Source organism: Pelophylax lessonae, assembly GCF_965119305.1.
Source record: "Pelophylax lessonae genome assembly, chromosome: 1".
Taxonomy (NCBI): Eukaryota; Metazoa; Chordata; class Amphibia; order Anura; family Ranidae; genus Pelophylax; species Pelophylax lessonae.
Window position 1 is genome coordinate 89,444,623 of NC_138768.1, and position 19,112 is coordinate 89,463,734.

Sequence of the window (19,112 nt, forward strand, 5' to 3'; positions counted from 1 at the left end):
CCCTACTATGAGCTCTATTTTACAGAGACCGCAAGACTAATATGTCAAACTCAGAAAATCTATTGCTTGCTTTAAAAAAAATAAATGTAAGGATTTTATTACAGTGCTGCACTAATTTTTGTTTTTTCTATATCTGCCTGGAGGACAACTTTAACATTAGCATTAAGAGACAGCAATGAGCCAATACAAACCATGCTTAACTAACATAAGAACAATCTAACGTAGAACTATAGAAAATTACGGCTTTGTACATTATAATATTAATCCTAACACTAGGGCCCAAAGAACCTGAAACAGCCTGGTAGGATTGGAGCCTTTGAACTCTTACTGCCTGGACCATCTTGACACACGACAAATCTAAATTTGTAGTCATAAAAAGTAAAGTTGAAATTCTACTCGTTTTTGAATATGAAGCATGTGACCATTTATCAAAAGCCAACTCTGGGTTAAATTTTTTGGAATAACAATCACACAAAATGAGATTTGACCAAAAGTAGTAACAAGGAAGCGAATAAACTGCAGCTGCTATATAATCGCTAAATGCAACCTCCACCAGCGCACTGTATCTTAGCTGCCGTGACTTAAACATTGTTCAGTTCCAGAAAAGCTGCTTCTTCTGCTATGTATAGGTGACAACTGCACTTAAATCAGCCAGGTAGGGGTTAGGGCTCATCTCAAGAGACTGACAGCTTCATATGGTAAGCAGAGCCCTCAACAAATAAGCTGCTACCCCCACCAGGCCACGTTTCTGACTAAATTCACAAATTTCCGCAATTTATATTGACATACTAGAAGTGTGAGCCCATTAAGTCATGAAATGTTGTTTTTCTTCAGCACGGTAACTTTGAAATCATTTTTATTGCAACGCAAGCATACTTTTCTTTGAACTGTACAGAAATTAAACTATATTATATACACAAACTATTTATCTTTAAGTTACAGGGTATCAGCATACACTTTTTTGGCATTCAGTTTATCAAGGAGTTTTGCATAAACTTCTAGGTTTCTGATAAGCTCAAACTTAATAAATTTGGTGTAAGAACAATAAGTCTGCCGAGTTTGCTAAACATGATAATCACACTCGTCATGTTCATTCTTCATTGTTTTCTTTTACGTTCAGACTCCAAGCAAAACTTCTCATAAGCTTCTTCCATCTCAGGGTCCATTTCATCATCATCTAAATCATCGAGGAAACTAAAAGAGAAAAAAAAAAAAATCACTTTTATTGTTTGCTGTCATCTAGTGGTCAGAACTGTTGCATTAAATCTGACCACCAGCTTGTAGTTTAACCACTTAAGGACCAGACCTATTTCGGACACTTGCTGTTTACAAGTTAAAATCAGTATTTTTTGCTAGAAATTTACTTCGAACCCCCAAAACAGATTTTTTTTTTAGCAGAGACCCTAGAGAATAAAATGGATATCGTTGCAATACTTTATGTCCCACCGTATTTGCGCAGCAGTCTTACAAACGCAATTTTATTTTGGAATTAAAAAAAAATAAGAAAACCATACAGTTAGCCCAATTTTTTCTATAATGTGAAAGATAATGTTACGCCGAGTAAATACCCAACATGTCACGCTTCAAAATTGCGCACGCTCGTGGAATAACGACAAACATTGGTACTTAAAAATCTCCATAGGCAACGCTTTAAACATTTCTACAGGTTACCAGTTTTACAGGGTTACAGAGGAGACTAGTGCTAAAATTATTGCGCTCGCTCCAACGATCGTGGCGATACCTTACATGTGTGTCAAAAATCACAATACATAACACAGGTGCGCTAGTGATGCATTTTCAATGCATTTTAACGGGGAGGCGTGTTTTCATTAATTTTTTTTTTTTTTTTTAACTGACCAAAAATGCAGCAAGCAGTATTTTTAATCCCACAGCGGAAGCGCTACGGCCAAATGAGAAGACATACATAGAACTTTAAAGGGATGCATTTTTCTTGAGCTTTTCTGTGCTAAAAAGGTGCCGATAATTGCCGACAATAAATTCATATTTATTTAAAGTCATGATATTAAAACGTTGACTATAATACAATTATATATAATTTTTTTAAAAACGTATTTTCAGTTTCGGTTTTCGGACAATTGCATCCTGCATTTTCGGTCCCGGCACCAACATTTCTATTCAGTGCACCCCTAATTAAGATGAATGCATTTCTTGATTTAATAAAGAAATCACCATCTCAATTTTTGCCTGGGGTCAAACTTTTATAGCAGGTATATTTGTTATGCTCCACTTCTCCATTTGCCTACAGCAGCCCTTGTAAATATCCAGTACAATAAGGTATGGGGGAGCATGTGACCTTCTTTCCCTTCCATTGCATGGTGCCTGATTGTCAAATCACCAGCTATATTTTGATGGTATTAGGGGCAGTGGTTGTAACTGTAGCTTTGCTGACCATCACATAATTAGGCGGGAGTAATATACCGTATATACTCGAGTATAAGCCAAGTTTTTCAGCACATTTTTTTGTGCTGAAAACGTCCCCCTCGGCTTATACTCGAGTCAAGGAAAAAAAAAAAAAAAGTCCCTGGCCGCTCCGACGGGCTTAAGCTTTAAAAATGGCGCCGCCCGTCGCATACACGTCACCGTGCACGCGCCGCCGCCGCTCGGGAGAGGCCGGGAATAGCCGAAAGTATACGAGGGGCGGCGGCGCGTGCGCAATGACTTGTCGGCGCCGGGCGGCGCCATTTTTAAAATGAAGGCGCCTCTGGAACAGGTAAGTGAAACAGCTGCACTACCTGCCATTATGCAGGACTACGGGCACACTACAAGGGATGCAGTGCTGCGGGCACGGTCCACCTGGACCATGCCCACAGCACTGCATCTCCTGTAGTATGCCCACAACCCCGGATCATCTTGTACCATGCCAGTACCCTCCATTCTCCTGCACCATGCCAGTACCCTGCATTCTCCTGCACCATGCCAGTCACCCTGCATTCTCCTGCACCATGCCCGCCGCCCTGCATTCTCCTGCACCATGCCCGCCGCCCTGCATTCTCACCCTAGGCTTATACTCGAGTTAATGATTTTTCCCATCTTTTTGTGGTAAAAGTAGGGGCCTCGGCTTATACTCGGGTCAGCTTATAATCGAGTATATATGGTACAGATAAAGGTTGCACAAAGTTAACAAACAGACAGAAAGTCAGCACAGAGAAGCTGAAAGGTATTTTTCCAGCCCATGCTGGGTCCGCACACTGAACAGGAAAATCCCCCTTGTGCCTAAAGGTGACTGGAACTAGAACCTAGCAAAGGCGACGTTGGTTGGCCCGGAAGTGAGGTGTCCTTCATTTCCTCCTTAACTAGCAAAGCGCAGAGGCTCTGCCTCACACAGACAGGAAGGAGCCACTTATCCTCCTGCACAAGCCCAGGAACCCAGAGTGCCCCCCCACCATCTCAGTTTACAGCGGCGGCAATATTGGGACATCAACAGCAGTCTTGGCCCTCTCCAGGCACTGAGAACAGGGCACCTGCAGCCACCCCCTACCCATAAGAAGAGGTATCGCACTGGGGAGGAGAAGGTACCATAAAAAAAAAAAAAGCAAACTGCCTCCTGAGCACACAGTGATCCACATATGCTACAGGAAATGTTGTGACCCCCATCCGGAGGAAACACTAATACTAAAGGGGAGACCTGGAGGTCCCCCTTTTAAGTGATGGGGCGAACGTGTTTCCTATCCTAGTGGGAGCAGCTCTACGTCTCATGTACGTCTCATGGGCTATCCTGGAAGAGGACTTTGTAAAAAAAAAAAAATTTGAATGTGTTATAAATCAGCATGCAAAGTAAAAATAAAAAAAGACATACGGATCCCCTGAACCAGGTAAGTCTGTTCCATTCTCCTCATAGAAGAAATCTTCTCTATCCAGCATCTCCTGGTACTTCTCTTGATAATCTGAAAAACACAACAACAACAGTTGGCGCCTTACCTAATTCCAGTATTACCAAAACAAAGAAGAGTACTGAACAATATAATGTGAATGCAGAATTAAACCATTCTCACCTGGGTCTGCTGCAGTGAAGGGAATGCCGTCGGACGTATAAAACGTGGGCTCATTCTAAAAAGAAAAGAAAAAAAAAAATAATAATAATAATAATAATAATAATAATAATAATAATAATAATAATAATAATATTATATACACACTCCAAAAAAAAAAAAAAAAAATCATCAAAAGAAACACTTTGAAAACACATCAGATCTCAATGTACTTACTGTAAAATCCTTTTCTCTGATGTTCATTGACTGGCGGACACAGCTTCATAGCTTCATTGACCGATGGGTTATGCAGCTCTCCTTAGGAGTAGGACACTAGGCGGAAAAGGGTTAACAAAGCTTCACCACGCCTATAGGGCAGTCCCAGGGGGTATACTCCCACTTCCTGCTCTAGGATTCAGTTTTGGAACAAGCAGTGTCAGAAGAATGCATAACCCAACTCCACAGAGGGGTGGGTGCTGTGTCCATCAATGAACATCAGAGAAAAGGATTTTACGGTTAAGACAAAAATTCAGTTCTCCCTTTCGTTCATTGATGGACAAAGCTTCATATCTTCAGTGACCGATAGGACATCCCAAAAGCAGTGTCAGCATGAGGGGTGAGAAAAAAAAAAAAAAAAACACAGCAAAAACCAGAATTCACCACAGGGCTTAATGAAGCCAACTAGGTAACCAAAGAGCTCAATTAAGAACAACTGGAGCTCACCCACCAAGAAAATTACACCCTCAAGAGGCAGAAGCCTCTGCAACAGCGGCCTGACAAACTTTGCGGCAAAAGCAGCATCTGCAGATGCGAAAACATCCACCTTGTAAAACTTAGTGAATGTGTGTACAGACGAACAGGTGGCCGCTTTGCAAACCTGGACCACTGACGCCTGATGACGGAAGGCACAGGAGGCACTAAGCGCCCTCGTAGAATGCGCCTTAACCCGGAAAGGAGGAACCTAAACCCTTGAAGGAATAAGCCTGCACCATTGTCTGCCTGAACCATCTGGAAATGGTCGCAGCGGATGCGGCCTGCTCCTTAAGAAAACCATCCATTAGGGTAGACCCTAATGGCCCGAACCACATCCAGAGAATGCAAGGAAATTTCTTTTGGATGTTTTAGCTTAGGACACAACGAAGGCAACTCAATGTCTTCATTTAGGTGGAACCCCAAAACAATCTCAGGAACGATTGACAGGGACGTAGCAGCACTTTGTCCCAGTGAACCACCAGGTAAGGTGACCAACAGGACAATGCAGCCAGCTCAGAGACCCTGCGTGTAGAAGTAATCGCTACAAAAAAAGCCACTTTCTGTGACAAGGTAAGCAGAGGAATCTCAAAAAGGAGCGGTTTTTGAAGACCTGACAGTACCATATTAAGATCCCACGGGGGCACCAGGGACCCTACAGGAGGAGCCATTTGACTTGATGGTGCCCAGGGCCAAACGTGGATCTACACCCTTTTTGTAGAAACTCCAGCAGACGCGATACCGAAAAGGAATGGGGGCAAATCCCCCCGAGACTCACACTAAGGAATGTATGCCTTCCAAACTCGATGGTAAATCTTCCGAGAAGTAGATTTCCTATCTTTCAACAGAGTAGGAATCACCGAATCAGACAACCCCCTGTCCTTCAGTCTCTGACTTTCAATAGCCAGGCTGTTAAAGCCAGCGACTGCAAAGCAAGGTGGAAGATCGGTCCTTGAGACAAGAGATCTTCTGTGAGAGGAAGTCGCCACGGAGCATCGGCTATCAGTCTTGCCAGGCCTGCGTACCAAGACCGGCGAGGCCAGTCTGGGGCCACCAGAATAATTGGAATTCCCTCTGCTTCAATTCTGTGAAGAAGTCTCAGCAGAAGCTGTAGCGGAGGAAAAGCATATATTAGGCAATACTGGCTCCAAGGGGCCACCAGAGAGTCTACCAGAGGGTCTTGGGACCTTGCCACGAACCTCAGAACCTTCCCTTTGATGCATGAGTGAACCAGGTCCACATCGGTGGTCCGCCACCGGGTGGAGGGACTTTTCGCCTTGACTCAGGGCCTGCCAACTGAGGTAATCCACCTGCCAATTTTCCACCCCTGGAATATGTACAGTATAGAGGGCTGGAACAAATTGTTCTGCCCACCTCAGAATGCCAGCCACTTCTTTGGCTGCTAGGGCACTTTTGGTGCCCCCTTGATGATTGACATATGCCACGGCCATGGTGTTGTCCGATTGAATCCTTACCATACACCCCTGCAGACAATCAGCCCACTGAGACAGGCAAAGCCTGATCGCCCGAATTTCCAAGATTTTTATCGGCAGACTGGACTCCTCCTGAGACCTGACTCCCTGGGCTTTTTCCGTGCCCAGGACATCTCCCCATGCGGGCAGGCTGGCATCCGTAAAGACCACCACTGAGATTGTGTGTAAAACCCCCCCCGCTGTCAGGTCCATGTGGACCTGACAGCAAAAGGGTTTAAAAAGAGTTCTGTCTATAGAATAATAAATCATTTCTCTGGAACAGGGGCATTACAGCCTAACACAAGGAGAAACATGACAGAGCTAAATAAGCATACAGGCCCTGCTGTAAATGTTTATGCCTACAATATATCAATAGGAGACAGACCAGAAATCTTACCATGAAATAATTAGGGTCATTTTCAGGCGTAGATTCACTGAAGGTCGATGCTGTGTGAACTCTTCCCCAGTTACTCGACCGAAGTTCCACCAATTTCAGGAGCATTTGTTTCACATCCCTGAAGCGATAACATAAAAAAATATAAATTTACAAAATTAAAGAAATATATTAGGCTGCTGCAAAAAAGAGTTTTCACAAGTCTCTAAAGCCCAAATTTGATACAAACTGCGATGGGCTAATTGCCATTCTCAACCTGCTACACTCTGCATCCAGAACTACATTCTTCATTCTCAGGATCACTGCTTCCATGTAAGAGTTTCCTTTCCATGCATCTTCAAGTACCGATCCAGTTAGCTTAAAAAAAAAAAAAAAAAAATTCACCATTTAATTACATTTTACAGGATGCACATGGCCCTCAATATCCTACTTTGCAGCATTAGGCCAATTTAAAGAGTAACTTCACTTTTAAAACATATTAGGTGCTAATAAAAATAAAAAAAAAAAAACAAGTTAAAGTGACTGATAATTTTTTTTTTTTAAACAATAACAATAATAATAATAATAATAATAATAATAATGCAAAACGTACCTGCTCTGTACAATGGTTTTGTGCAGAGCAGCCCTGATCCTCCTCTTCTGGGGTCCCCTCGCATGTTCCTGGCTCCTCCTCCCTTCTGAGTGCCCTGATAGGTAGCCACTTTTTATGGGGGCATTCGTGCGGGCTCGATCCTGCCCCCTGCTCTTAGGTTTTGACTGATAGTAGCAGGAGCCAGTGGCTCCCACTGCTCTCAAGCCAAGCCTGTGAGATAGGGAAGAGGGGAGAAGAGCTGCTGCAGACATGCACAGCAATGGATTGGCATCAGGTAAGTATTTGCGAGGGCTGGGAGGTGTGATACTATTAAAACTTTTTTTTTACCTTAAAAATACAGAGAATTAAAAAAAAAAAAAGAAAAAAAAAAAAAAAAAAAAGTCTTTTACCTTCACGAACCTTTTAAAAAGGAGGTGTCCATTGTTATACTGGGACATCCTACAGGTACCCTTTAATTTTAAACTGTAGAGCTCTCACTTGAGTGGTCAGGCCTACAGAAGACTTTACCAATGGTTCAGAGCTGTCATTTCTTTAGCATGGGTTACAATATGAAAAGATCACTGAACAAAGGCCACCATAAATCTATTGCCATGTTACATCAGGTAGAGAGTAAGAGGGAGTACTGTAGGCACATAGTCCACAAAAGCTATAAAAGCTATAAAAAAGGGACCACTTGGGGGGGCAGAGACGGCAGCCGAATGGGGACGGCTGCGTGAGGAGAGAGCTCCCAAAACACGGAGATTCCACTGCTCTCACAAGCGACGCAGGACAGCAACCATATTTACCCTTCACCTTCAGACTAAAGCCAGGAACCCCCGCAATATCATGGGGAGGAGAAAGCCGCCGACAGAACCCAGGAAACGGTCTGACTACTTTGGCTCCATCGAGGCCCAGGGATGCCAAGATGGTGCCGGAGCGCTGCGGGCTTCCTCAGCATGCGGCTCTCCACAGGACTCTCACTCCGGAGGCAGCAGACACACTACCCATGAAGACTCACCGCTGGTAAGCCCTGCTAAACCTAGAGCCAAATTATCCCCACCCATCAGTATGCTGGAGACAGGATTGCAGGGGGCTCTTCTGGGGACACCACTAGGGAATTTATGGAAATGTATTGATGACTACTCCACAGTAGGGCAACCATTATTGGAAAAAACACCTAAGGACATGCTTGTGTCCCTGAGAGGGAAAAAATAGCTGATCCGCTCAAGAAGAAATATTAAATTTCGGGGCATAGCCGAGTCGGTCCCACCCTCGGAACTCAGGGGCTATATCCAATGTTTGATTAGCACTTCACTTCCAGACATCCCTGAAAGGGAAATTACAGTGGATAGAGCCCATAGGCTTCCAAAACCCTCCTTTTTTCCAGATAATGTACCGCATGATGTGATCGCAAGAATCCATTTCTATCATGTTAAGGAAGAACTTATGCAGCGCACCAAGCAACCCTCCCCCTTACCCAAACCACACTCGGTTATTGAATTGTATGCTGACTTGTCAAAGCATACGATGCAGGCACCCAAAAAACTGGTAAATCTCACCAAGCTTTATCGCAACAGTATTATCTACCGATGGGGATTTCCAGCAAAACTGCTTGTGATGTGGGAGCATAAGACCTATGCAGTGGCATCTGTAGAAGAGGGTATACGACTAGCATGCCAATTAGGGATCCTGCTGGCAGATGAAAAAGTCGCCCATCCATTAAGTCACCTTCCAGGCTGGAGCCCTTATGGGAAACTGTTCCTGATTGAGAGTGAGGTAGTAATCTAGCCCCTTCAACAAAGGCGGTGAACATGGTGAGGGTCAGGTTCATGGAAATTGGTAGAACCTGTAAATCGGTTGAGATTCTCCCCTGGTTGAAATGCGGAGCAGTCCGCTTATCGGGATATTATTCTCAATTCTCAATAAATCTGCAACAATGTCAACAATTCTGTGTTTTTTTGTCAGTATGGGGTGTACATTCATGAGGAAGAAGAATGAACTTAAATGATTTTAGGAAATGGCTGCAATATAACAAAGAGTGAAAAATTTAAGGGGGTCTGAATACTTTCCGTACCCACTGTACTACTCTGCACCACATAGACTGTACACAAGGATTGATCTGTTTGCAACGGATTTTCAATTGCTGACTAAAGTGTCGGATGCAAAGATCCACTCCATCTGCTGGTCAGATCACTCCCCAATAACGATAAATATCAAGGAACAATCCCCATCAAGACCCACTTATATGTGGAGGAACAATGTTGCTCTCTTTTCAAAAACTCCTTTAAAAGAGATCTTTGAGGGAGGAACTTGAAGACTTTGTCAGGAATGATACCCCTGATGTCTTAATTACGACCAAATGGTGTGCGCATAAAGCATTCTCCAGAGGTCTACTTTTGCAAATGGTAGCCAGAAATAAAAACAAAACAAAAATAATTTGTTATCTGACCTTCTGTGTAGAATTGGTCGGCTTGAATCTCAGCATAAGATTGACCTCTCACCCCAGATAGCAAGTGAACTACAGCAATGTTGAAATCTCTTAGTAGCAGATTATGAATCTTCCTTGAGAAGATTTAAAGCCCTGCATTACTCACAAGGCAACAAACCTGGCAAGTTTCTGGCAAATTAGATTAGGAAAAAACTCAAATCGAAATTGGCCTCTATACTAGACCCAGAAACGAAGACATTGGTACACCATCCTGATTAGATAGCTCATGCTTTTCAAAAATATTACCATAGCCTATATACTCTTAAGTTGGATCCAGACACAACCCAACCTTCTGAATCTTCTATCTCTTCCTTCTTAAACAATGTATTTATCCTAACTATATCAGAAGAAACTTTACAAGAGCTTAATTCCCATATATCATGTGATGAGATTGATGCTGTCATCCAATCTATGCCAAATAATAAGTCTCCTGGAGTGGATGGCTTTACAGCAGAGTATAAGGCGTACAAGGATATTCTTACACCACATCTAAGTTGTTAAACCAAGCTGCTTCCATAGCATTGTTTCCTCAGGAGATGCTCCAGGCCACTATTGTCACAGTACCCAAACCAGGGAAGGCGCAGGATTGTCCACAAAATTTCAGACCAATTCTTCTTAACACAGGTCTGACAATATACGCTAAAGTAATTTCTAATAGGCTATCTAGGATAACCCCGAGACTGGTGGTCAAGGGAGACCAGGTGGGTTTTGTGCGGAGCAGGCAGGCTCCTGATGGCAAACGCCAAATGATTAATCTTTTAAAGATGTCTGAATTGCAAAAAAACGCCCACAGTATTCCTTGCCCTGGATACTGAAAAGGCATTTGATGGGTCCATTGGGGGATACCCGTCGGCAATTTTACAAAAATGTGGTTTCCGAGGCTTTGTCTTCTCGGCCATTACTGTCCTGTACTCCAATCCCCAGGCGAGGGTCTACACTGCTAGTGCTATCTCAGATCCATTCGCAATTACAAACGATACAAGACAAGGGTGCCCCCTTTCCCCATTCATTTTCGCCCTGGTGATGGAGCCTCTGGCTGAAGCAATTAGATTGAATCCATCCAGAAGTATCCGGCATAGGATTAGCAGGTACACAACACAAAATTGGCTTATTTGCAGACGATGTTGTTTTAACTCTTACTAATCCTGCATCATCCCTGCCTAAAGTTCGATAATCAAATACTTAGAGAATGCATCTCCTTACAAATTGAATATCTCTAAAATCTTCTGCTCTTCTATGAATATGAGGTCAATGGTATTGTCCCTTAGGAAAAAGTTTTCTTTCAAACGGGAAAAGAACAAAATAAATTTGGGTATAAATGTGTGTGTCCCTACCAAGGACACTTATGACGCTAACTTCCCCCTTTAATAGCCGCAATTAAGCAAGAATTTGCTGACATTGCAAACTTTGAACTCAATTGGATGGGACGCATTGCAGCGTTTAAACCGATCTTTCCAAAAATTCTTTATTTCAGAACCATCCCAATTATACTCCCACCACAATTTTTTCGCCTAATGAATTCTCTATTAGACGTTTTATATGGCAAGAGAAAATGCCCAAAATCCCGTTCTCTACTCTCCTCAAACCCAAAGACCGAGGAGGGGCTAACCTTCCAGTTTTAGAACTAGATCATAAAGCAGTTCTTCTGGAACAAGCATGGTTTGATAACCCCATAGAACGAGCTGCAGTGAACAGGGAACTACCTTCCCTTCTATTAGCTACTTTGTCGGATGCTCATGTGCTGACGCCTAACTTTCCCTCAATCCAAGCGTCTTTGCAAGCCTGGAAATCGATTCACACAAGTACTAAAACCTCACACTTAAAAACAGCTAATTCCCACTCCATTAACGGATTTCTCATCCAGTCTACTAGAGTTTGTACTTGGTGCTGCTCATTGGGAAGTAGTTTAGACCCTGGAGAGTCCAAGTTCACTTCTTTTGCCCATCTTCAAATCCACCACATTTTATCAAACCACCAATACACAGGAGGTAGCGATCGACACTGTGTGAAGCGCACTTAAAGAACGCCCATTTAGAAAAAGGGGTATCTAGGGTTTCTATGCCCATCTTTAAAAGTGGGAAAACCTTTTCCAAGACCTCTACGATGCTGGCATGGGAGAAGGATTTACATAGAACCTTTGACAGTAAAGAATAGAGCAAGGCAGTATCCCTTACGTTCAGATCCAAATGTGTTAATCACTGGGATAACTATCTGAAAACGTTGCATAGAAGTTACCTTACCCCTTATAAAGTATCTAGGATATTCTCTGACACTGTTGGAGACAATGTGGGGAAGTGGGTAATTTAATCCATTCACTTTGGGGGTGCAAAAGTCTTAGAAGCTTCTGGAAAGGAATCTTCACTCTAATCTCTAAGGTTATGGGTTTTTTTTTTTTTTATAAAACCTTCTCCGGAATTCGCCCTTCTGTTACTAAACATAGACAAAATACCCAAGCAATTTCACGTCCTAATTTCCCAGATGCCTCACTGCAGCCAGATTGATTATTGCTTCATACTGGAGGACAAAGGTAACCCCCAATGTATCAGAAGTTATTAATAGAGTACATTTCTCAGCCCAAATGAAGATATTTTGCCTATAGGACAGATACAGTAGGACGTTTGGGGAGAATAGGAACTGCTGGATTCAAATATTCCATAAACGGGACTCATAAATCCCTTATCTCTGAAATGAGAAACTAATATATAAATATTTAGGAATGCAGCCACCTAGTGGTACACATGTCTAGCTTATTACTACTACACAGTGCCAGCTTTCTATTTTTCTCTTGTTTTTCACTGTTATTTTTATTTGTCAAGTTTTTGTTATTTTCCCTTCTCTCTGCTTTATTCGGTTGTAAACAATTACGTTTCTCTTAATTCTCTATGGTCGCAGAGTGAAAATCGGCAATAGTTGTAGACTATCTTTGTGGAGAACAAGTTACCCTTAATTACAACATAACTAGAATGTCCCAGTTCGGGGTGAGGATAAAAACCTGGAAATAAGGATGGAGGGGTGGTGTGGTCACTGAGTCCAGGACACAGTTCGATCCCATTGGGGTGTCTGGGCTTGAGGGATCTTCGCCCCCTTCGAGTCGAAGCCACTACATACGTATAAATATTTGATAACGCGATACTAAAGATGATATAGCAGTCTGATTTAATTGCTTATTCCACTTGTTTACTGTTTTGTTGACTCTGTTTCTTTCAACTATGTATGTTTGCAATATATACTTATTGTGTACCTTTAATAAATACTATTTGCAAATAAAAAAAAAAAGGGGGGGGCCACTTATATTAAGTATTCATAACAGGTATCAGCCACAATCCTAAGAAAAAATGATGGCCACTCTTCTGGGTCACGGGCTGTCAGGAAGTTTGTGGATTGCAGGGTGGAATGGAGTGCCAACGTAGCGTGATGACGTCACCAGATGCCTACAGGATTGATGAGCCCATATTGTTACCTACATGTGAGTATACCCTTTATCGCTTGATTTTTTAATCTATTACACTTAGAGGCGCTCCTCCCTGTCTTGTTTTTGTATGCTATTGCCGGTACTCTTTGGATGCAGGTAGTGAGAAAAGGGTTAAGAGATTTGTAGATATGGGCTACAGCTTGTGGCAATCACTGTGTTTTCTTTTTTTTATTTGTCTTACAGGTTACCTATCTGGAGTATGGATATACAGGTTTCAGATTGTACATAAAGTTATACTACTAAATGACATTATCATCAATATTACAGATTTCTACATGTTCAGAACAAAACAAATTGTTGAGGGAAAGCAGTTCTGGGATGAGGTAGAAGTGCCAACACCAAAGAGTTTTGTTTAAATGAGGATTTATGCAATTTAGTATAAAATGAGGATACTAGATGCTTGTTTTTACCTTCAATAGTTTCACGGCACAAATGACATTATCATCTACTGGATTGGAGAATAAAGCATCCAACAGCTCCTTGAGACCGCTTTGCAGGATCTGTGCTCTAGTCACCTGTCCCTTCGCCCCTTTTATCTAAAAATAAAACAAAGCCATACAGGTCTTAGAGTCAAAGCAAAATGTATCCTTCCAACTCCCAAAACTCTCCCCTCACAAATGCAGGAATCCGGTGCTGGCTTTGCTGGCTTGGAGTCCATCACCCCTCTGCAGTTTAGTATAATGTAAAGGAAAAGATGTGAAAACCTCACCAGTGCCCAGGTAAAAACTTAATTTGCCAACAAGCTTCAGCACATGGTCCAGCACCCAAGACCACCCCTCTAACATATGTTACCGGATGGGCTCAATCATAAAGGATCCTCTAAGATAAAGCTGATCGGCTGAAACACGTCAGAGAGGAGGAGATCATCAGTGTGCAGCTTTTCCTTTGGATTACACAGAACCAGGCAGTTTTTTTCAGGCACAAAATGCTACCATTCCTTTCTATTGATAGGCAAATCTTCAAAAAAAATATACTGATATTATGTATGCAAAATTATATATAGAAAATTTCCGCGCTAGTATGACCTTGTGATGGGTGAAAGTTAGGAAAAAAGCAGCTGGCACGAAATCAACTAACAGTGATTCAAACGTAAATTATAACTCAAGAGTGCAGCGCTAGAATTAGATGAATACAATTATAAATCAAATTCAAATGTTCATAAAAGAATATAAATAAAAAAAGGGGGGGTAGTGTCCAAATTAATGAATACAGTCCCACAAAAATAAGTGTAAACAAAATAAATCCGCATGCAGGATATTCCAAGGAAGGGATTCTTTCCAGTTGACACCAAGGGGAAGTGTGAGAAAGGGACACCTTTGTGATCGGGTATATTGAGCAGCTTACCAAAATTCCGTGGCTGCTCAAATGAATGAGTCAGCCTCTCCCAGCTTATAACCAAACCAGTATGGTCAGATGTTAGATCCAGGCATTTCAGAATTCCGTAGCTATTTCCCAAATAGGAGGGGCCACCTCTCCAGATAAGTGGTAAGATCAAATGTAATTATGGGATGTCAGGCTCAGTACTCCTCAATTAGTTCCATCAACCATAAATGAATATGCGGAAAAGAAACAGAAGCCCATAGTGTGATCCCGTAACAAATAGGCAATATTAAAATATTACTCACACATTACAGACGATAACAGGCATGTAGAATAAACTGGTCATAGGGCAAGAGCGCGTCGTCCCGCAAGTCTCCCAAACAGCACACAGTGTATCATCAAACGGCCGGCTTCTTCCAGGGGGCGTGTGGACGTTACGTCTGGAGTCGCCAACGTTTCGTCATCAAAAGACGTCGTCTGGGCGTATTTTGGTAAGCTGCTCAATATACCCGATCACAGACGTGTCCCCTTCTCACACTTCCCCTTGGTGTCAACTGGAAAGAATCCCTTCCTTGGAATATCCTGCATGTGGATTTATTTTGTTTACACTTATTTTTGTGGGACTGTATTCATTAATTTGGACACTACCCCCCCAATAAGCAGAAGATTATTGGATGTCAAGATTTTGCTGGCAGTTTTGCATCCAAATGAAAATTCAAGAACCGGGTGAAGGGACATTTTGCAGACATTTAGTGTCTTTTGCCGAAAATTTTATTTTTTTAAAAAAATTGTAATTAAAAGTGCTTTAAATAAAAGCCTAATCTTAATAATGGGATTTTTGACTTACCGTAAAATCCATTTCTCTGATGTTCATTGACAGCTCCTGATCTTCTAAACCACTGGGTTATACTGCCCCCAACAGAAGTAGGACACTAGACAAAAAAAAAAAAAAAAAAAGAAGAAGAAGAATCTGGCTACGCCTATGGGCAGTCCCAGGGGGTATACTCCCTCTCTGCGCTATAGTCACTCAGTTTTGTTACAAGCAGTGTCAGAATTACAACTCCACAGAGGGGTGGGTGCTGTGTCCTTCAATGAACATCAGAGAAATGGATTTTACGGTAAACCAAAAATCCCATTTTCTCTTTCTTTCACTGACGGACACATCTCCTGATCTTAACCATTGAGATGTCCCAAAGCAGAGTTAAACATAAGGGGTGGGAACAGCAAACAATTTCCAAGGCTAAACCGTAGCCAAACAGGCAACAGGAACTCAACCAAAACAACTGGAGCCCACCTGAAAAAACAACAATACACCCTCAAAGAGGACCAGGTCTTCTAAACAGCAGCCTGCAAAACCTTGTGGCCAAAAGAAGCATCAGCAGATGCCAACACATCCACTTAACAGAACTTTGTGAAAGTATGCAACAACGACCAGGTGGCCGCATTGCAAACCTGCATCACCGACGCCTGATGACGGAAGGCCCAGGAGACACTGAGCACCCAAATAGAGTGCGCCTTGATAGGGAAACCTGCATCTGAAGGAAAAGGCAATTTCCTTCAGATGTTTAGGCCTGGGACACAGGGAGGGCAACACAATGTCTTCATTTAAAAGGAAATCAAAGACAACCTTTGGAAGGAACGACGGACAGGGGAGAAGAACCACCTTATCTCTGAATCACCAAGTAAGGTGAACGACAGGATAATGCCACTAGTTCTGACACCCTGCGTGCAGAGATGATAGTCACCAAAAAAGCCACCTTCTGAGACAGCGTAAGCAAGGGAAATCCCCCGAAGATTCTCAAAGGGAGGCTTCTGGAGGACGGAAAGCACCAAAATCAGGTCCCAAGGCAGCAACGGGGACCGCACTGGAGGAACCAAATGTTTAAACACCCCCAAAAAAGGTATGCGCCAGGGAGTGTGTGGCCAAGGGTCTTTGGAAGAAGACCGCCAAAGCAGACACCTGGCCCTTGATGGTACTCAAGGCCGATTTCTGTTCAATCCCCCCGTTGAAGGAAGGTCAAGAACCGAATCATCAAGTTGGAGCGAGGATGAACCCCAAGAGCGTCACACTACGCAATGTATGTCTTCCACGTATGATGGTAGATGTTGCTAGCAGTAATTTGCTAAAAGTAGATTTCCTAGTGTTGGAATCACCGATTCAGACAAACCCCTATCCTTCAACATCCGTCAAAGCTAGCGACTGTAAAGCAGGATGGACGATTGGCCCTTGGAACAGCAGATCCTCTCAGAGGAATCTTCCAGGAACATCGGCTACCAGCCGCACCAGGTCGGCGCACAAGGCCCGGCAAGGCAAGTCCAGGGCCACTAAGATGATCAGAAACCATTCTGCCTAGATCCTGTGTAGAAGTCTAAACAGAAGCTTGAGAGGAGGAAAGGCGTAGATCAGATTATACTGAGCCCACAGGGCCACCAACGCATCTGTGGCATCCGCCAGAGGATCCCGTGACCGTGACGAACCTCTGCACCTTTCCGTTGAGGCGAGACGCCAACAGATCTACCTCGGGGGTTCCCATGGGAGACCACTGAGGAAACTCCTCCAGGTGGAGAGACCATTCCCCCTGGTCCAACGCCTGCCGAATGAGGTAATCCGCCTGCCAGTTTTACACTCCGGGAATGTGTATGGCGGAAAGGGCTGGAACGAAACATTCTGCCCACCTGAGAATGCCGGCTACCTGCAGAGCCTCCAGGGCACTTCTTGTGCTCCCTTGGTGATTGACATAAGCCATGGCATGGTCTGATTGAATGCACACTGGCCATCATTGAATACAATCCATCCAATGTTCCAAGCACAGTCTGATCGTTCGGAGCTCCAGGACATTGTTCGGGAGTCCAGACCACCTGAGCAGAATTTCTGTCGAGAACGCCTCCCCACCCAGATAGGCTTGGCATCCGTGGTGACCACTGTTCAATACAAGGAGAGGAAGGATTTGCCCTGCAGGAGCACAAAGCCACCAGATGAAGGACCCTTTTGTGCCTCAGCTCAGCTGTATTTGGTTGTCCAGAGACTGCTGATTCTCGTCCCATTTGAACACAAGCTCCCTTTACATGGACCTCATATGGAACTGTGCAAATGGACTGCCTTGAAGGGCGACACCAGCAGGCTCAGCACCCGCATGCAAGTCTGGAGGAATGACCATCTGCTGGACAGCAAGAAGCAAATTGCAGCCTGCAGTTTCTGGAGTTTGTCCAGAGGAAGGAGTACTCTGGCTAAGGCTGAGCGCAGAGTCAGAACCAGATAGTCTAGCTTCATGGAAGGAACCAAGGCAGACTTCGGCTGGATTCTGAATCTTCAGAACTGCTTCAGGGTCTGTATGGTGATCTCCAGATTTTCCACCAGCGCAGTAGGAGACCCTGCTCGCAGAAGAAGTTCGTCCACCAAATCGCCCAGGACTGTGATGTACCAATGCTATACCGGGGCCAACACTTTTGTGAAGACCCAAAAGGCGGAGGCGAGACCAAAGGGTAACGCCACAAACTGATAATGTTCCTATCTCACAGCAAAAAGGAGGAAGCGCTGGTGACCGACATACATTGGAATAGGAAGTTAAGCGTCTGGTGGAGGCAAGAAAATCCCCCTGATGCAGGGAAGCCACCACCGTGCGAATGGACTCTATTCTGAACTTCTGTACCCGCACAAAGCAGTTCAGCGCCTTGAGGTTCAGAATTGGACGCCCCTTGCCTTCCTTCCTGGGGACTGTAAACCAGTTTGAGTAAAACCCCTAAAAAAAATGTTCCTAAGTGAGAACCGGGACAATCGCCCTTTGAAGTAAAAGGTCTTGCACCGCCCTAAAGAGAGCCTGTAAGCGGACCGGGGGCAGTCGCACGTTGGAAGGAAAGAACCTTTTTGGAAGGTAAGAACGAAACTCGATCTTGTAGCCAGACCCTATGACCTCATAAACCCACTTGTCTTGTACCAGGGAAGTCCACGGGTACGGGAACCAGCGAAAGACGTCCCCCCACCCCAGATACGGGTGAGGGTGCACCTTCATGCTGAAGGGGTTGTGTCCGCAGATCTGGAGAAGCCTGCTCTTGACTTGCCAGATCAAGGTCGCCCTGAAGGGCTTCGATCCTTTGTCAGTCAACCCCGAGGAACGAAAAAAAAAAAGCTTATGAGCTGGGAAGGAGGGCCCACGTCTACGACGAAGGTTCTTAGTAGCCAGCGGAAGAAAGGTACTCTTCCCCCCTGTGATACCTTTAATGATGTCACTAGGGGAGCCGCATCCAAAGAGGCATCATAGATAAACTGCAGCCCCTGGACCAGCTGGTCCACCAGCTCAAAGGCAGGGGGGAAGCTGCTCCCCCCTCCAAGTCACAGCGTAAAAGCTTAGCCCATTCGGTCAGAGTCTGCGACACCAGGGCATTGGTGAATATTAGCCTCAGTCCATAACCAGCCAGGGTGTACATATTGTGGGCGACAGCCTCCGGCTTCCTGTAAGCTGGGTCCTTAAAGGCTGGGGACTCTTCAACTGGAATCATGGTTGCGTTGTTTAATCCGGAAACCGGAGGGTCCACCACCGGTGGAACAGTCCGCTTCTTAAGAAGGGACTCCTTATAGTAGTATCGCCTAGCGAATTGCTTAGGGACCCCCAAGGGGACATTTTGGTCGTCTCCACTCAATTATGTCACTAAGGGAAC

At 44.0% G+C, this 19,112-nt stretch overlaps 1 protein-coding gene across 2 annotated transcripts in view; it reads right to left on the reverse strand.

The window, feature by feature from the left end:
• Positions 1-459: 459 nt before the first annotated feature.
• The window catches only part of PAIP1 (poly(A) binding protein interacting protein 1), a 60,806-nt gene continuing 42,153 nt past the window's right edge, over positions 460-19,112 (reverse strand). Inside the window, exons 6-11 of one of the 2 annotated variants that reach the window (XM_082243178.1) lie at positions 13,547-13,672; positions 6,835-6,962; positions 6,609-6,726; positions 4,014-4,068; positions 3,818-3,905; positions 460-1,194 (exon numbers count right to left, since the gene is read on the reverse strand). In XM_082243178.1, the coding sequence (XP_082099304.1) occupies positions 1,098-1,194; positions 3,818-3,905; positions 4,014-4,068; positions 6,609-6,726; positions 6,835-6,962; positions 13,547-13,672 (612 nt within the window). In that variant the 3' untranslated portion in view covers positions 460-1,097. The remainder of the gene's footprint in view (positions 1,195-3,817; positions 3,906-4,013; positions 4,069-6,608; positions 6,727-6,834; positions 6,963-13,546; positions 13,673-19,112) is intronic. The other variant, XM_082243179.1, reaches the window with a different exon arrangement.